The sequence below is a fragment of the Ranitomeya variabilis genome, chromosome 2, assembly GCF_051348905.1.
Source record: "Ranitomeya variabilis isolate aRanVar5 chromosome 2, aRanVar5.hap1, whole genome shotgun sequence".
In the NCBI taxonomy this organism is placed as follows: Eukaryota; Metazoa; Chordata; class Amphibia; order Anura; family Dendrobatidae; genus Ranitomeya; species Ranitomeya variabilis.
In genome coordinates, this window is record NC_135233.1 from 689,702,419 (window position 1) to 689,716,303 (window position 13,885).

Below are 13,885 nucleotides of genomic sequence, written 5' to 3' on the forward strand. Positions count from 1 at the left end.
TTTGACCAGCAAATCGCAGCATCCTACAATTTTTTTCTCATGTGAAAAAAAATGCTAATCAGCACTACCACATAGGATAACATTGGTCCAAGTGCTATCCAATAAAACTTCAGATAGCACTCACCCTGTATGTATACACTCATTTGAGTCAGAATCGCCTTTGGGGCTCACAGTCTAAATTCCTTATCAGTATGTCTTTGGAGTGGTGTACTTGGAGGAAACCTGAGCAAACACAGGGAGAACATACAAACTCCTTGCAGATGTCGTCCTTGGTGGGATTTGAACCCAGGACTCCAGAGCTGAAAAGCTACATTGCTATGTATAAAGCCACCATGCTGCTAATACATTGCATATTTTCTTTTTTGAAAACCTCTGTAGAAAATCGGTGGCTTGTGTGTGAACATACCTTTAGGCAGGTTCCACATGTGTTACATTCATGATCTGACTACATACCACAATGTATGGTCATTTGTTCTTTACCTGAACTCAACAACCTCACCGTGATCCTATTACTCTAATGAGGTTGGGTCAGGAGACCCACAGCCGGACTGGCATTGTGTCTGTCCTTAGACAATGAAAGTCAGACATGACCAACTGGTCTAAGAATGAGTGGAGATAATCTGTTAGGACATTTCCCTTATTAAAAACAGGTTGATCTGTCTTCTCAAAGCTTTTCTACCTTTATGAACTTTTTAATATTTTTTTTCTGACTCATAATGCAGAATTTTAGATACTTTTTCACCTTTCAAGGTCCTATCGATGTTGGATTAAAGTATTTTTATCCTATATTCATATTTTTTAGTTCATTAATAATATCTGATTAAAATCTTTACTTTGACATTTATTCCTATTTGTATATATAGATATGAAGCTAATTCAATGGCTCTAAAAGGAATCTTTCTTGCAGTGTCGTTGTCATGTGTAATGTTTGAAACCGATTTGGTTTCTATATTGTAATTCTGTAAAAGCTCATTAGGTAAGGGTTAGTTAAAGAACTGAAAGGAGTCATCTGTTCCAGAGAGGGAGCTTTGTGACTCCGCCATATGTGGCGTATGAATTCTTCCTGCGCTGTAGACAGGTGAATATGAGTGTGGCAGCTGTAAGTGTGAGAGCCTGTCAGATGTGTTTGACAACAACAGCTGTGTATTCTTTGGGAGTTCTGCATGCATATTTATTACCGGTTATTTATAACGTGTGTTCTCTAGCATATGTTTAATAAAAGGATTATTTGAAGAGGCATTAGAAAAATAAAAAGACCTTTTTACGATACGAATTTAAAGCTTAAAGTGACATACCGACATTCAGAGTTTCAAAGTCCATGAGCATACGATAGGCAGTGCAAGGGTTAACACCGAGCGTTGCCGCGCTGAGGAGAGAGATGTCTTTACTTATGGAAATGATGTCACTGGACGTGCAAACGGCTTCGGTTCTCCATGTACCTATTGTTTAAGGAAGCAAATCTTACATGTGGCTCAGTAATTCGTAAATTATTCGAAAAAAACAAATTGCATTAACTGTGCTGATGCTGTAGCTAATAATGCTTCATGGAGCATTTCTCAGTACAAAATGACTGTTCAAACAAAGCACAGGTGCCCAGTGCGCTATTGGCGTGGCCAAGCGGTTCAGTGCACCCCTCTACTTACTTTTTTCTATTTCAGACCCCTACTTCCTTTATTGACAGATTTAGCCTTATAGGAGGTAGAGGAACGGGAGATACTGATGCAAAAAAGTAAGTGGAAAGATGCACTGGACTATTTGACAACGCCAAGGGTGCCCAGAGGGACTGTGCTTTGTGCTGACAGACGCCCTTTTAAAAGGACTTGTCACCTTGTTAAGCAGTGAGTTAGGTGCTGCAGGTCGGTTGGAGGTATTGGCTGGAGGCCTACACAAAGAAAAGATCTACATTGATAGGCCATCAATACCTCCACCACTCTGCATCATATAAAACAACGCTGTCCATATGTGTGAGTCTGTGACTGGTATTGCAGCTCAGTAAGGGGGTGCGCTATCTCAATACACTTGTACTGAGTGAGGATGCATATGTCTAGCCAGCACATGACGGAATGTATGCAAACCACATACCTGTGGTCACGCACCCACTGCTTCTACATTCGAGCACCGGAGAATCCTAACAGAGCGCTGTGCATGCGCTATGAGGATTCACAAGTCTGCAGTCAGATAGAGTCACTCCGGATTTGTAACCAAAGGTTTGACCGTGTATGGAAAATGCGGGTTTCTTACCTTGCAACTGTCCCCTTTCTGCACCCAACCCGTAGACCATTCTACCCTTTGAAATTAAACATTACTCATCAGTTCTTTGGATAATATTGGCCACAGCAGCCAGTTTATTAACAAACAATAACAAATAATAAATACATATCAATTATTGATATAATCTGTAACATGAGGGGAGGGTTCTTGGAGCTAAAAGATCTAGCTTTTATTTACCAATATTCAACGAAGTTCAACCACCATGTTACCCTCAGCTGTAAACCACCAGCTCGAGGGCACCAAACAACCCATTCAGGGAAGACTAACCACCAAAAGCTCCCAGGGTAAGACCCCGTCCAGAGCCCATAGCCGAATGCCAGATCAACCCCACCTCATTTTTACTGTCCGGAATTTACTCACAATTCCTTCCCCCGATGAATCAGCGTCAACTCCAAGAACCCCACCCTCGCCAACTTAGCCACTGCTCTACTCCATCTACTAAAACAACCATCATTCACATACAATTTTTTGTCCTGCTCCACTCGTAACAAAAAAAATTATATTTAGTTTTATTTTTTGTTATATAATATATATACTATAAACAACCCCTTAAAAGATAATTGTAAATAAAAATTCCACCACATGTTAATCCAAACCACCAACAACCAAAAGTAGGGAGGGTGGGTGGTTCTTCACTCTGCGGTTTCTTTTTGAAAATGACGATATTCCCGCACTTTTTCCAGCCCAAACAAGTCCCTTGGCCTGCCCCCTATAACCCCTCTTCTTAACCTCCACCAATCCCTGTCCGTCTTCTGACACCTCTTGGAAACCCCTCCTAGCCAACTGCAGTCTTGTGGTGCTTCCATCTAGCTATGCCTATTCCAGCCCCCATCTAGACAACCTCTTTAAGCTAGACATTCACATAAAAAGGTAGGCTAGTGATAATTAATATGCATAGATAGGTAGAACAGGTAGATAGACAGAAAGACATTCATGAAAAATACAGATATGCTAGGTTAATGATAGGTATTATTGAGAACCTTTTATTCTTCATGAAATAACTAGAAAGAGCATCCTTTCTTTGTACTGTTCATGTGCTGTTCCTCTGACATTCCTCTTAGAAACTTATGAATAAATTGACAACTGTTGAGATCCAAGATGGCCGCCGACTGAGCAGGACATGGTGCACAGAGTTCCTGATTTGACTGAGGCAATCCAAGCCATCTAGCCTCAAAAAGAAGAAAAAAAGGGCTCCAGGGGTGAGAAACAGCATTCATCCTAAGTATAGACCTCATCAAAGCCGTATCGCCATGGCTGGAAAGGTGGAAACCCCCGCTGCCTGGGGATAACACAAGACCAGCAGGGAAGCGTGGGGCCTGGTAGGGCCTGCACCTCTCACCTGCAGGCAGACTCTCCTGGTGACAAGAGGACTATTAGAGGAGCAGTGTTGGACTGGGAGAAGAGAGCTGAGTGGGGACAGCTGAAGCTGCAGGAGGAGAGACACTTGCGGTGAGCAGCCAGACACTTCCCCCCTCCCCCAGCTGTGACAGGCAGATTAACAGAGAGGAAGCATCGGACTGGAAAGAAGGCAGCTGATGTGGATGAAGCCTGAACTGCAGGAGAAGAGACACCGGAGGTGAGCAGCCAGACACTTCCCCCCTCCCCCTGTGGTGACAGGAGGATTATCAGTGTACAAGGCAGCAGGCCTAACTCCTCTCCTGCTCTGAGGAGAGACTTGCAGGGGGAAGAGAGAGGAGATTATCTAGGAAGCCAACAGTGCAACAGAGGGCTGACAGCAGACACCAGTCAAGTTAAGGATACAGCAGAGGGTGGTGGAGGGACGGGGATCGACAGGCGACAACTAAAGGCTGAGTCACACATAACGATATCGTTAACGATATCATTGCAACGTCACGCTTTTGGTGACGTAGCAACGATCCCACTAACGATCTCGTTATGTGTGACAGCGAGCAATGATCAGGCCCCTGCTGGGAGATCGTTGGTCATTGGGGAATGATCAGGACCATTTTTTGGTCGCTGATCACCCACTGTCATCGCTGGATCGGCGTGTGTGACGCCGATCCAGCGATGTGTTCACTTGTAACCAGGGTAAATATCGGGTTACTAAGCTCAGGGCCGCGCTTAGTAACCTGATATTTACCCTGGTTACCATTGTAAAAGTTAAAAAAAAAAACAGTACATACTCACATTCTGATGTCTGTCACGTCCCCCGGCATCCACAGGGTTAAAACTGCTTTCAGCAGGAGCGCTGCTAATGCATGCGCTGCTGCCGAGAGCTTCCCTGCACTGACTGTGTCAGCGCCGGCCGTAAAGCAGAGCACAGCGGTGACATCACCACTGTTACTGCCGGCGCTGACACATTCAGTGCAGCGAAGCTCTCGGCAGCAGCGCGTGCATTAACAGCGCTCTTGCCGAAAGCAGTTTTAACCCTGTGGACGCCGGCGGGGGACGTGACAGACATCAGAATGTGAGTATGTATTGTTTTTTTTTTTTTACTTTTACAATGGTAACCAGGGTAAATATCGGGTTACTAAGCGCGGCCCTGCACTTAGTAACCCGATGTTTACCTTGGTTATCCGGGTGCTGCAGGGGGACTTCGGCATAATTGAAGACAGTTTCAACGATGCCGAAGTCATTCCCCTGATCATTGGTCGCTGGAGAGAGCTGTCTGTGTGACAGCTCCCCAGCGACCACACAACGACTTACCAACGATCACGGCCTGGTCGTATCGCTGGTCGTGATCGTTGGTAAGTTGTTTAGTGTAACTCCAGCTTTAGACCCGCAGTTCATACAGATATCCAGGAGGCCAATTAAGAGGGAGCCGTGTCCAGGGAGGCTGGTGGGGGCAGACACCAAAAGGTGCAAAACAGACTGGTGACATAGTAGTAGACACCTGCCTCTCCAAACAAAGAACCTTTTCTTGAGGCAACAATTAATGTAACTACAGCTGTGTGAAGAGACCCAGAGCACACAGAATATACAGTTAGGTCCATATATATTTGGACAGAGACAACATTATTCTAATTTTGGTTCTAGACATTACCACAATAAATTTTAAACAAAACGATTCAGATGCAGTTGAAGTTCAGACTTTCAGCTTTCATTTGAGGGTATCCACATTAAAATTGGATGAAGGGTTTAGGAGTTTCAGCTCCTTAATATGTGCCACCCTGTTTTTAAAGGGACCAAAAGTAATTGGACAGATTAAATAATTGTAAATAAAATGTTCATTTCTAGTACTTGGTTGAAAATCCTTTGTTGGCAATGACTGCCTGAAGTCTTGAACTCATGGACATCACCAGACGCTGTGTTTCCTCCTTTTTGATGCTCTGCCAGGCCTTCACTGCAGTGGTTTTCAGTTGCTGTTTGTTTATGGGCCTTTCTGTCTGAAGTTTAGTCTATAACAAGTGAAATGCATGCTCAATTGGGTTCAGATCAGGTGACTGACTTGGCCATTCAAGAATATTCCACTTCTTTGCTTTAATAAACTCCTGAGTTGCTTTGGCTTTATGTTTTGGGTCATTGTCCATCTGTAGTATGAAACGACAACCAACCAGTTTGGCTGCATTTGGCTGGATCTGAGCACACAGTATGGCTCTGAATACCTCAGAATTCATTCGGCTGCTTCTGTCCTGTGTCACATCATCAATAAACACTAGTGACCCAGTGCCACTGGCAGCCATGCATGCCCAAGCCATCACATTGCCTCTGCAGTGTTTTACAGATGATGTGGTATGCTTTGGATCATGAGCTGTACCACGCCTTCGCCATACTTTTCTCTTTCCATCATTCTGGTAGAGGTTGATCTTGGTTTCATCTGTCCAAAGAATGTTCTTCCAGAACTGTGCTGGCTTTTTTTAGATATTTTTTAGCAAAGTCCAGTCTAGCCTTTTTATTCTTGATGCTTATGAGTGGCTTGCACCGTGCAGTGAACCCTCTGTATTTACTTTCATGCAGTCTTCTCTTTATGGTAGATTTGGATATTGATACGCCGACCTCCTGGAGAGTGCTGTTCACTTGGTTGGCTGTTGTGAAGAGGTTTCTCTTCACCATGGAGATTATTCTGCGATCATCCACCGCTGTTGTCTTCCGTGGGCACCCAGGTCTTTTTGCATTGATGAGTTCACCAGTGCTTTCTTTCTTTCTCAGGATATACCAAACTGTAGATTTTGCCACTCCTAATATTGTAGCAATTTTTCAGATGGGTTTTTTTCTGTTTTCGCAGCTTAAGGATGGCTTGTTTCACCTGCATGGAGAGCTCCTTTGACCGCATGTTTACTTCACAGCAAAACCTTCCAAATGCAAGCACCACACCTCAAATCAACTCCAGGCCTTTTATCTGCTTAATTCAGAATGACATAATGAAGGGATTGCCCACACCTGTCCATGAAATAGCCTTGGAGTCAATTGTCCAATTACTTTTGGTCCCTTTAAAAACAGGGTGGCACATGTTAAGGAGCGGAAGCTCCTAAACCCTTCATCCAATTTTAATGTGGATACCCTCAAATGAAAGCTAAAAGTCTGATCTTCAACTGCATCTGAATTGTTTTGTTTAAAATTCATTGTGGTAATGTCTATAACCAAAATTAGAAAAAGGTTGTCTCTGTCCAAATATATATGGACCTAACTGTATGTACACAAGCTGTTTAACAGTAGGAAGCTATCACACCACCTACATCTCCAATAGTGCAAATCGAAGAGTCAAAGCACTGAATCACTTAAACCTGCTTATCATACAAGGAAACAGTGCACTAAAATTACCTTCCTTACACACAAAATGAAGTAGGAGGGAATACAGCACCCAATAGGGAAATATGAGCACACACCACAAAGCATTGAAATTTTCGGAGTCTTCCTTTCAGTCACTGAATAGAATCTGAAACCCTGCAGTATATGAAATCAACAATTGATAAAAGATGAAGGTGACTGTTGCACTTGGTCTATTCAATGGTTAATACGTGTTCATACATTTACACTGCAGTATTACTCTTGAGAAGCTCCATCTAGTGGTGGAAAGGTTACAGGGCAAATGAGAATCGTCTGCATGAGAGGGCCTAACTAAATTACAAAGGAGAAAAAAACAAACAAAAAAAAACTCCTTTACAAAGATAAGGGAGCCCAATCCCTAATTATAAACACAGAGAAGCTCCAAAGTAGACTGCACAAGTTACAAAAGGCAGAAATATGGTAAAAATAGGATGCTTGACAGGACCGAATAACCATAGTGAAACATCATCAAATAAAACTATGGAGAAATTCATTACAAAACAGCGTAGCTCCAGTCAAGAAATGTCACACTCAAAAGACATTATTGAGGAACAAGAATCAGCATAAGTAGAAGAGTCTAGCAATTCAATAGATTCGGATAAACCCATATCCAGGAGTTTTATCAAAAATATCCTGTCTTCTGCCTTAGAACCTTTAGCTAAAGACCTTTCGGAAATTAAGAAAGACATACAACACATCGGGAACAGAGTGGAGGAATTAGAAGGAGCACAGGCTAAACTAACTGCCTGTACAGGGAAAATAACAGAAGGTCTGCAACTTCATGAAGATCACATTAACACCCTGTATACAACATTGGAAGACATAGAAAATAGAAATAGAAGAAATAATCTTAGAATCCAAGGAATTCCAGAGTCAGCAGGGCAGGAAGATGTGACAGCTGTCCTAACGGAACTTTTTTTACCCATGCTAGGCCCAGGTGAAGGTCAAGCGCTGGTCCTAGAAAGAGCACACAGGGCATTAAAACCTAAACCCAAGCCAACGGAACTTCCTAGGGACATAATCTGCAGGATCCTTGACTTCCGTATAAAGGAGAACATTTTCAAAAAGGCGAGATCAATGGAATCTCTAAAATACAGAGACTCCACAGTTTACATATACCAAGACCTTGCCCCTTCAACTTTATCCAAGCGACACATACTGAAACCCTTCACAGATATATTAAAAGAAAGACGTTCCCTTTTCCAATGGCTCTTCCAGTTTGGTCTACTTATTACAGCAGAGGGCAGGAGATACACACTCAGAATGACAGCGGATATAGCAAAAATATGTGAAGAACTGGGAATTCAGCTCGAACCGATACCAGACCTGAGATCGCTACATACAAACCTCCAATCTCTGGACCTACTAGTACAAGAGAAATGGAAAAAAGTTGGGAATCCTAAAAGCCAAAGAAATATTAAAAGATAAGCAGAAGTTCAAAGATCAGGAGATCAAAGAGAAAGTGAACTCTGGAAAATAATGAAAGATTATGAAGAGGACTTTATGTTTTATAGGTTCTCTTTTTCAGTTATGTTTTTTGGTTGTGTTCCTCTTTTTATGGATCTTTCTACCGTACCTTCTTCCATGCATTAGAGAACACTATAATGGTTAAGCCTTATGACACTGCCCATAATATTGCTCATAAGTGGTTTAATTTGCATTACTGTTACTTGAATTTGTCTTTTTTCCCTAGCTGGGTATAACCAAGTTGGATGAATGGTTAGAACATTAGAGTTAGGGCGTCAAGCCCATTCCTGTGTTATTTTGTTTATGTTGTCTCTTCTCATTCTTATGTCCCCCTTTTCCACCCCTCTGTCTTCCATACACCCATTGATGGTGCGGTGCACTGCGGCTCATGGACTCGACATCACAACAAATCATTATGGATAGCAAAACACAAGAAACGGTTATAGCATCATATAATGTGAGAGGACTGAATGCACCGATCAAAAGGTCCCAGGTACTTACACACATCAAAAAGTTGGGGATAGGTATTGTGTTGCTACAAGAGACACATTTCACACAAGAGAAAGCCCCAAATTTAGACAGACATCATTACTATGACACCTGGTATCATTCATACTCATCGTCCAGGAAATCAAAAGGAGTCGCTATTGCGATATCCAAACACACAACATTTCAATACATGGAGACGCTCAAGGATAATGATGGCAGATTTATTTTTATCAAAGAGAAAATTGCCCATAAATTGGTAACGATAGGCAATTTATGCGCCCCCAATACTAAACAAGATATTTGGTTCTCCAAGACCATGAGAGAGGCTAATGATTTTATACAGGGCATGCTGATCCTGGGAGGTGACTTAAATATGCCTCTTGAACCAGTAGTAGATTCCTCAACAGGAAATCAAACGTAACCAAAAAAGCACTTAAACGCATCTCCACGACTTTACATTTGCATCAGCTAATAAACACATGAAGATTTTTATACCCTAATTCAAAAGACTACACCCACTTTTCCCAAGCGCAATCATCCTATGGTCGAATAGATTATCTTTTCCTGCCGTTCCAGATGATCTCGAATCTAAAGGATGCGCAGATAATCCCGAATGTCCATTCTGACCACTCGATACTTATGAATAAAATAGTGCTGGGTCAGGGACCAAAAAATAACACATGGAGACTTAATGAGATCCTTCTGTCTGAACAGTCCGCCAAAGGGAAAATACTGAGAACAATAAAAGAATACTTTGAACTTAACACACAAGATAACACACCATTCCCTATTGTTTGGGAAGCTCACAAAGCGGTGGTAAGAGGGGAATGGATCTCCATTGCATCACATAAAAACAAGACACGACAGACAAATCTGGAGTCTCTCTTCAAAGAGATCCAGACCCTTGAAAAACAACACAAACAAACACTTAGACCTGACACTTTTACTCTTTTGTCACAAAAAAGACGAGATATAATGAATAAGGATTCAATCAGGGTGTTCACAAAATGGAAACACAAAATGCTTGCACATGGGGATAAAGTGTCAAAATTCATGGTGTCTCAGATTAAAAAGAGAAAAGCTAGGTCACTAATATATACGCTCAAAAAATCAAATGGAGAGAAAATTAGAGATCCAGATGGCATTGCTTCAGCTTTTAAAGATTATTACTCCTCTCTATATAATCTGCGCCCTTGTGAGAGTGAAGAACAATTAGATAAAAGAAAAGTTATCAAAATAATTTTTAAATACCATTAATTTACCAAGCCTTTCCAAAGAACAGCAACTAGAATTAGTAGGTCCTTTCACGTTGAGGGAACTCCAGTCTGCCCTGTCGAACTGTCCGGCAGGAAAAAGCCCAGGCCCAGATGGACTCCCGGCCTCCTACTATAAAGCCTTCCAGGAGACATTGAGCCCATACCTTCTGAAATTGTGTAATGAGGTGTTGGGGGGAGCGACCTTCCCGAAACAGACACTAGAAGCACACATATCGTTGATCCATAACATATCAGAGATATGCAGCAATTACAGACCAATCTCTTTATTGAATAATGATCTTAAATTGTTTGCAAAAATGATTGCCAAAAGAATAGGTCTGGTACTAGACACATTAATCTCACTGGAACAGGTGGGGTTTGTTGGGGGCAGAGAAGGTAGGGATAACTCTCTAAGAGTCTTATACCTTATGCAACATGCTAAAATCCATCATAAACCATTGGTGTTGTTGGGAACGGATGCGGAAAAGGCATTCAACAGGGTGGACTGGACTTTTATGCAAGCGACCTTGGAGAGATTTGGGTTTCCACCACTGTTAATCAATGCCATTTTTCAAATGTACACATACCCAACAGCGAGGATAAGGATAAATGGAGACTTATCCACTCCCTTTGTAATTAAAAACAGCACATGTCAAGGTTGCCCGCTCTCGCCGACCCTATTTGTTTTGACCATTGAAACTCTGATTCAAAGCCTTAGACAACACCTGGACATAGAAGGGGTTAGATTAGCTGGAATGTCCCATATTGTAGCAGCTTTCGCAGATGATTTATTACTACTACTGACAAATCCTAGCAAAGAAATCCCTGCAGTGCTGGAACTTTTTGAAAAATTTGGAAGCATGTCAAATTTTAAAATAAATCTTGATAAATCGGAGGCTATGAGTATGAATGTCCAGAACTTGACCCTTCAAGACATTAAATCCAGATTTCCAATTAAGTGGAACTCGAGCTTTATTAAATACTTGGGAATTAAATTAAGCCCGCATTGGCATTCATTATTCTCTTAACTATGCCCCTCTGATCAACACTACATTAGAACTGATTAAGTCATGGAGGGCACCTTTTGTCTCCTGGATGGGATGTAAGAATCTGTTAAAGAGCTTCATACTCCCCAAGTTCAGCTATGTATCAAGAATGCTTCCTATCAAAGTGCCTATCACATTTTTTCAGAGAATACGCTCCATCTTTGGGAAGTATATATGGAGAGGCTCAAGATCTAGACTTAACTATAAAATACTTTTACTCCCTAGGACAAAAGGGGGTATGAGCGCTCCCGATCCACAGAAATATCATACAGCAGCGACACTGTCTTTGATAGTTGATTGGGTAAGGAACCTTAAACATAAGCTATGGACGAAGATAGCAGATGACTCAGTACCTGTCCCGATCACTACCATACTTCATGCTCCCAAAGATCTTATCCACAAATTGGAAATACCTAACACTATGTCTAGAAATGTGGTACACACTTGGGCTAGAAACTCCAACCTATTAAGGCCACTTCCGTCACCTTTGGCCAGGGTGATGGATTTACCAAGGCTGTACTTGGATCAAACTATGATTAAATCCACAGACATCTTACACTCGATTAAGGATGGCATAGATAGTGTACTCACAGAAGGTACACTTCTCCCGTTACCAGAATTACAAAATAAATTCCCAAAACAACATATTAACTTTCTCCACTATAATAGAGTTAAGAAAGCTATTAGATGGTATTTACAAGCTGGTATCCCATTTAGGGAATTAACGACTTTTGAAACCTTATTAGCACAACATAAACAACCCAAAGGAGTATTAGCAAAATTATACCAGACCCTTCTGTCGGACTCAGTACCTATTAAACGTGCCTATATATTAGCATGGGAGAAAGAACTCGGAATTAAACTGTAGGATTGGGAGGTTGAGCGTATTTATAAAAATGTATTTGGGCCATCTAGCTGTGTAAGAGTTCAAGAAAACTCATATAAGATCGTTACAAGATGGTATACCACCCCAGTGGTAAATCATACCTGGTAAGATTAGACCATATTGGAAAAGTGTTTTGAAAATTATTACCAAGTTGTGCAAACTTTCAAACCCCCCATGGCCAAACCTCATCTTTCTGAACTGGTCAAGCGATATTTCACAGACCAAGTACAAATCACTACTCTTATTTTTATTAGCAGCGACCAAACTAATTATTCCCACAAAATGGCGCTCTCAGAGAAGCCCGAGCGTTGTTGATTGGCTCCAAGAAGTTGATCAGCTTTATTATGTAGAGGAAATTGGAGCTTTCACAAACTTCTCAAGAGACAGGTTTGGGGTAACAAGGGAGCCATGGGTTCTGTATAGAGAATCGGATGAATACTTAAGGATGATGAGTCGGCAGTCTCACACAGCGACTGAATGAAGATCTGGCTTCCAACCTAAACACTAACAAGCTTTCATGAGAGATTAATGCTTGTTACATAGGTCTCATGACACTGTAAGGCACTAACCGCCGATACCACTATCCATTCTTACATGGAAGACTCCCCTGCCTCTCCCCTACCTCCTCTCCTTCATCTGATTTTCCCCACCCTACTTTTTCTATCTGTCTCTCTATATCAATGTTATAATTTAAGATCTATAGGTGTGTACACATTGGGTTAGACTCCTTCCTTATAAAAAAGTAGGAAAATGAAGACAAACTTGTGGAATGAAAGATTGTAACTTCTACTATGATTAATCTTAACATGTACTATGTGACGACCTAATGAAAGAACTTTTGATAACATTCTATTGAAAAAACACACACCCTGTTATGTAGTTTTACATGATTGTTTATTTGTGTTATATAACCCAATAAAAAAATGTTTAAACCTAAATTAACAACTGTTACAAATTGCTGTCCGTGTGTCCCTACAAACTCTCACACTGTTCAATCAGTGCTGATAGTGTCAGATCTGTCATGTAAATCTCTATTATCCTGCAGATATGGTTGTAATCTGCCGATTAATAGTGTTCTGAACTTGCCCGTCACCCGCACTGATGGAGCAGTTGCCAGAAGGAAATTAACTTTATTCCTAGCGGCAGGCTTGGGCTTTCAGTCATGAAGGTCCGGCTGCCGTCACGGCTCAGTGCATACTGACTCCCGGATGTAACCACGCCCCCGGTACTGACTGACACCCGACTCAGCAGTGCATCAGTTCACAGCCGGCTGCCAGTCCGGAGAGCAGTTACAGTCGCCATTATGCACTGTGCAGTGTAGGTTTAATGTAGCTTAGAAAATCTCAAAACATTTGAATATAATAGCTCCAATACTTCATCACACAGTGTAGAACACATGTAGAGCTTCTGGCTCCGGTAACTATTCTTATGCCGAATCTGCTGCTAATAAACACTGATGCTGATTACACTTTTTGTGCTTTTTTCATCATATAAGCAATACATTAAATACAGTGAATTACAAAGTAATATTATGCTACTACTCAGCAATACCATATGCCTTTAAGCATGAAATAGATTGGATTTGGAGAGTATTATTGCAACTTGATGTCTGTCCTAAATTGTTTAGCGAATGTTTAGAGCGTTGCTATGTGTATTGATTTGGTATATATCTGGAACCTTTTATTTTCTGTTGTGAATGGTCTTATTTTCTTTGTTATTAGTGTATCTGGAGGGTAGACATT

The 13,885-nt window shown here is 41.5% G+C and overlaps 1 protein-coding gene across 1 annotated transcript in view; it reads right to left on the reverse strand.

The window, feature by feature from the left end:
• Positions 1–13,885, reverse strand: part of LOC143809838 (enoyl-[acyl-carrier-protein] reductase, mitochondrial-like) — a 215,804-nt gene that overhangs the window by 89,275 nt on the left and 112,644 nt on the right. The window contains exon 4 of the mRNA XM_077292831.1: positions 1,296–1,439. Coding sequence (XP_077148946.1) covers positions 1,296–1,439 — 144 coding nt within the window. The remainder of the gene's footprint in view (positions 1–1,295; positions 1,440–13,885) is intronic.